The sequence below is a fragment of the Panicum virgatum genome, chromosome 5K, assembly GCF_016808335.1.
Source record: "Panicum virgatum strain AP13 chromosome 5K, P.virgatum_v5, whole genome shotgun sequence".
Classification (NCBI taxonomy): Eukaryota; Viridiplantae; Streptophyta; class Magnoliopsida; order Poales; family Poaceae; genus Panicum; species Panicum virgatum.
In genome coordinates this window covers 51722483-51728022 of record NC_053140.1, presented here as the reverse complement: position 1 = coordinate 51728022, position 5540 = coordinate 51722483, and the positions used below count along the sequence as shown (strand labels likewise).

The following is a 5540-nucleotide window of genomic DNA, read 5'->3' as shown; positions in this document are numbered from 1 at the left end:
ATCTGGCTGCCTCTTGTTCATGTCAAGATGTCAAGTGTGCATGACCAGCTCTTGTTGGGTTGCCACTTAATTCCCTTGCTAATGTAATCGGGACTGATGCTACAGCACTATCCCCAACCACAAACAGTAGGGAACCGTGGAGATCTCCTTGTTTCTCCAGGTGATCTTCACTTTGCCTCCACCACCGGATCTGCCCAAACTCAAACAGTTTCTGCAACTGACGTGTGGGCCCATCCTGGCCCAGACACGCACGATGCCACTCGCGGAGAAAAGCCGACGTCTGCGCACAAACGGGTTCCAGCGTGGAAGGGGCCGCCAATGCAACAACCAACTCGGAAATTCAGCTCCAGCTGACGGAAATGCCCCTGCCGCGAGCATATAAATAGAGCTCCGCACCCGGCACATCTCCTTCAGCTCAAGGCCTTGTCTTCTTGCTCCTTGAGTTCTATAGTACCTAGCCACCCTGCTGATCTCCAAGCTAGCAGCAACTTGCTCTGTTACCCTAGAGGCTGCGTCGCCATGGGCTGCTGCGGTGACTTCTTCGAGAAGGCCAAGCCTTACATCGCCATGATCTCCCTGCAGTTCGGCTACGCCGGCATGAACGTCATCACCAAGGTCTCCCTCAACCACGGCATGAGCCACTACGTGCTCGTCGTCTACCGCCACGCCTTCGCCACCGTCTCCATTGCTCCATTTGCTCTCATCCTCGAGAGGTAGCTAGCTTAGCTATCTGGTTCTGATCAATCACCACGCAAAATGGAATTCTCTTGTTCTCATCCTCTGAACGAAACTGATCGTATCAAATCTGATTGGAAAATGGCAGGAAGGTGAGGCCCAAGATGACGTGGCCAGTCTTCCTCCAGATCTTCGTACTGGCACTGCTCGGGTTAGTGCACACAAATAAATTTCTGTGTCTCGTGTCATTTTGTGTACCACACTTGACATCATTAAGGAAAAGACACATATAAGTGGTCACTCCAATTCGAAGATTCTATTCTTTTAATTTGCCCCATAAAAGGCGGTTTAGTACCGTACTGTCTAGTAGTAGTGCATCACGAAATAATTTGTCAGCTTTTCTGAATCTGAAATCTAATAAACATGCCATTAACCTCGTGCGTGTTTGGTAACTACATGCAGGCCTGTGATCGACCAGAACTTCTACTACGCCGGCCTGAAGTTCACCGGCCCGACCTTCGCGTGCGCCATGAGCAACATCCTTCCGGCCATGACCTTCGTGATGGCCGTGATCTTCAGGTATACATCTCATCTGCTTGAGAAAAATGCGACGAACGCAAGAGAAAATAGCTGCTTAATTGGATCGGAGAGCACGCATCTAATTCTAACATTGTTCCCCATTGGTCAGGATGGAGAAGGTGGACCTGAAGAAGGTGAGGTGCCAGGCGAAGGTGGCCGGGACGCTGGTGACGGTGGCCGGCGCGATGATGATGACGCTGTACAAGGGCCCCCTGATGAAGATGGCGTGGAGCAGCAGCCACGCGCAGGCGCACGGGCACGCCGCGGAGGCCCCCGTCGCCGCCATCGACCCCAGCGGCCGGGAGTGGTTCCTGGGCTCGCTCTTCGTCATCATCGCCACCCTCGCCTGGGCCTCGCTCTTCATCCTGCAGGCGCACACCCTCAAGCACTACGCGGCCCCGCTCTCCCTCACCACCCTCATCTGCTTCGTCGGCACCCTCCAGGCCATCGTCGTCACCTTCGCCATGGAGCACCGCCCCTCCGTCTGGACCATCGGCTTCGACATGAACCTCCTCGCCGCCGCATACGCAGTAAGTCTGATCCCTCGCTCCCATTGATTTGATCGATTCCATCGCCGTAGAGTATACAATTGCTGTGCCATTTGTGCTGATAATGTCGCATTCGCATGATGATGTTTCAGGGCATTGTGACGTCGAGCATAGCGTACTACGTGCAAGGCCTGGTGATCCAGAAGACCGGGCCGGTGTTCGCGTCGGCGTTCAGCCCCCTGATGATGATCATCGTGGCCGTCATGGGCTCCTTCATCCTCGCCGAGAAGATATTCCTCGGCGGCGTCCTGGGCGCCGTCCTGATCGTGATGGGGCTCTACTCGGTGCTCTGGGGCAAGCACAAGGAGACCCAGGAGAAGGAGGAACAAGAGGCCATGGAGCTGCCCGTGGCGTCGTCCAAGGCGGTCGGAATCTACGACGATGCCACGTTCATCAAGGAGATCGCCGCCTCTGTTGGGGATGACTCGGAGTGCAAGAAGGCGAATGGGGTGAAGTCATCCTCCGACGGACACGGAGCTGGTGCAGTTTGATGCGACCTGCGATTCCAAGCTACTAGCGATGAGCTGAGCGCACGCAGCTAGCAGCTGGATATGGAAGAGGCCCTTGTCCAAGACTCCCAAGTGCTAACTGTCTTGTCATGTGCCTGTGCGTGTGCCCCTGAAATGATGTGTATACTGACGCTGCATGCATTAGGGTCGGATGATTGAGCGAGGGTGCACCTGCACTGCAGAGTGGAAGGACTGGAATAATTTTGTTCTGTGACCTTTTTTTTCTTTTTTGCTATCCTTTTTTGTAATATGATGGACCTACTAGTATATTTAAATTGTATTTTATTATGCTTTCCTGTGGAAAAAAGAGTGTTATGTTCTGAGACTTATGTCAAAGAGTATTATAGAAAATCAAGTGTTTGTTTCAATATGGTCGGATCCAACCTGAACTTTGTCTTTAAAATATCAAGGATTTGCATCCAGGAATTCTGAAACAGAGGTACGGTAAAATTGCACCGTTCTCATTCACAATGGGATCTACAAGCTGAGGAAAAAAATAAACGCTGTAGTTTCTTCCTTTCTTCCCTTGACAAGTGTGATAATTCATGACAACCTCATTCCCGCCCTCTAGATGTTGTCAGATACTCCGGGGAGTAGCGAACCGAGCTTAGCTCAGCTACTAAGGTTTCTTATGGTGGAACCTGCCCATCAGGGTTTGAATTCTCAATTTGGCATTAGTGCTCACATTTTTCTGAATTTATTCCAGGATTTAACTGGCGATATTCTTTCAGTAGTAGGCAACGTGCTCGTCGATAGTAAGACGTCAGTGATGACTTTATCAATCTCGAAGATATGCCAGCTCGGTCTCTCGGAGGTGCTCATATGGGTAGGGTTGCGTGCATGTATTCATATGGTTGAGTGTGCGTGCGTTTGTGAGCGCATGCTTCTGTACTGTGTTTCGCAAAAAAATACTCCGGGGAGTAATAAGCATACAAAGTTTAGCACTTTGTGGGCCAGTTTGGGTGGAGCGAGATCCGTGTCTACCCAAATAAGGCATTTGTGATTAATCCCAAACTGTTGTTTATATTTGCACAGTTATTTGTCTCCTAACTGATAATTTTTTTAGCAGAAGCAAAATTTCCTTAACTACGAACCGAGATATCTTCGGTAACCAAGTTCATCATACGATTCGGAAGATCATCCGCTATGGGATTCTCATCTACTGAACAAGAAAGACCAAGATTATTGACCAATCAAATACTCCACCAGTATAAAAAAAATGTCATTTTAGCATGCAGGTAGGCAAGGCAGCACAGTTTAATTAGTTTTGAACACAAATATGTCTTTACAATTTAAATATTTCAAATGACAGTTAGATTCTTCTGTAGTAGTAATTTCCAAATAATATTACTATATTTTATTGCTAAATCAAACATCTCATATGTCTTTATTTGCCACTGTGCAAAGCAGGGTGCTTATATAAGCGCTCAGTAGTATTCCATTGATCCGACGAGTGTGTCCCTTTCAGCATGCATGCATCACCGAGCACCTGCACGTATGAAATGCATTGTGCAAAGGCATGTATCTCGTCACCAGAATCAGTGGGGGCTTGTGGACTTGCATTCAGACTCCACTAACAGAGCACCTTAGGTTGCTCGATAGGTGCGTGCGTGGCGAGTCCCAACAGAAAAACAAAAATCACTTTATCACGTGAAAATTGAACCATAACTTTGCGATTCGTTGCAGGAGCATGAACTGACACGACATGTTGCGCGTAACGTCGTCTGATCACTGACTGACTGATTGATGATTGATGGCATGGATCCATGAGCATTTGTTTGGATACTTGTCGCTAAGGCCAGAGCTCTTCCTTTTCCTTTTCATTTCATGTTTGCGTTAATCGATCCTTTTTTTTTTCTCCTTATCGTCATCTATAGCCAAAATTTCATCCCAAAAAAATCATACAAAGTAGGTTTAAAAAATTAGTTGATCTTTTTTCCGTGTCTCCTACTCGTAGCTAGTAACCGTTTGCTTCCTTATCATAGGCCTCCTCAGTTCTAGAAACAGTAACAATGAAAATTGAAGTAGATAACTTCTGCTTGCTCATACACTATTAGTATCGCGCCACTTGTCTCCTTGTGCTTTCATACGCATCGCACGGTGCGTCTGAAAATCCTCAGAGTGGCAATTCACCTGTCGTTTTGCTGCTATCAGGTTCATTCCGAAACGATAGGCTAGACTGAATTTTCAGCCCCAGCATCAGAACGAAACCTGAATCGAACAAAGATTTGGCTGTGCTCCCATTTCTTAATGCCAAATCCTCATATCAGCTTTACCTTTATAAGCAGAGCACTAATCCGCCCGATTAGTGCAACTTTAATACCCCCGAGCCCGAGTGGATGTCTCTTTACCGGAGTTATTACCTGCACGGCAGCCACTTGATCGGCACCTCGCAGACTTTGCAGCAGAGCCCTGGTACATGCGTCCACCCGGGCGGCGTCGTGCGCCAACGTTTCTCCACATAACCCCTGCCCGTTGCGCAGAGGACAAAGCAGGCAGGCAGATCATCCATCTTCACTTCTTCAGGAACGGAGCTGCTCCTTCTTTTCACCAAACCCGGAACTCCTCTGCACTGCGCCTTTGCGCCTGGCCTGACGGCCAATCCATGGCTAGCCGAGGCGGCTGGCTAGTCGATTCCTACAAGGATCGCCGAGCAGCGTCGCTCGGTGGAGGGAAATCATGGAGGCCACATTGCTTGCTCCTTGCCGGGGAGTCGTCAGAAAAGCAGGGGGGGCAAGGGGCGCTTTCGCGCCTGTTTATTGTGCATGCGGCACAAGCGCTGGGGGGAGGGAGGGCGGCAGTTGCTGTTGCGGCCGGAGCCCCCCTCCACATCCGATCCACGATGGCTAGCTAGTGGTTTGCTTGAGGTTTCCCTACTCAGATAGCACTGAATCAAATGAGGCCGCAACTGCAAATCAAAGGGGCGCCTTTTTTTGGTCTAGTCCCCTCTGATGCGTAGAATAATCTGGCGCACGTCAGAGGGAAGGAGTTGCGAATGCAACAAGGAAAGATCTGGAGATCAGGCTAAGCAATGGCGGATTCGTTTTGCTTTGTGTGGCATTGTTGGGCCTGCCTTTTTTTTTTTCTTTTGGTGTAATAGATACTTGTCTCTGGTTGGCTAAGTCGGCAAGGTCAGAGTTTTCTCCTGTTTTTGAACAAGAAGATTGTGGAACTGTGCACATGACACGGAGAAGGTTTGAGCCGGCCGTTTACCCCCAGCGATCCAATC

At 49.3% G+C, this 5540-nt stretch overlaps 1 protein-coding gene across 1 annotated transcript; it reads left to right on the top strand.

Annotated features, from left to right (window-relative positions):
- The first annotated feature begins 414 nt into the window (after positions 1–414).
- On the top strand, positions 415–2640 carry LOC120708382 (WAT1-related protein At5g07050-like). Its single transcript, XM_039993597.1, has 5 exons — positions 415–713; positions 824–886; positions 1138–1254; positions 1364–1784; positions 1895–2640. Exons 1-5 carry the CDS (start codon positions 520–522, stop codon positions 2291–2293), a joined length of 1194 nt encoding a protein of 397 aa, XP_039849531.1. The 5' UTR covers positions 415–519; the 3' UTR covers positions 2294–2640.
- The last annotated feature ends 2900 nt before the right edge of the window (positions 2641–5540 follow it).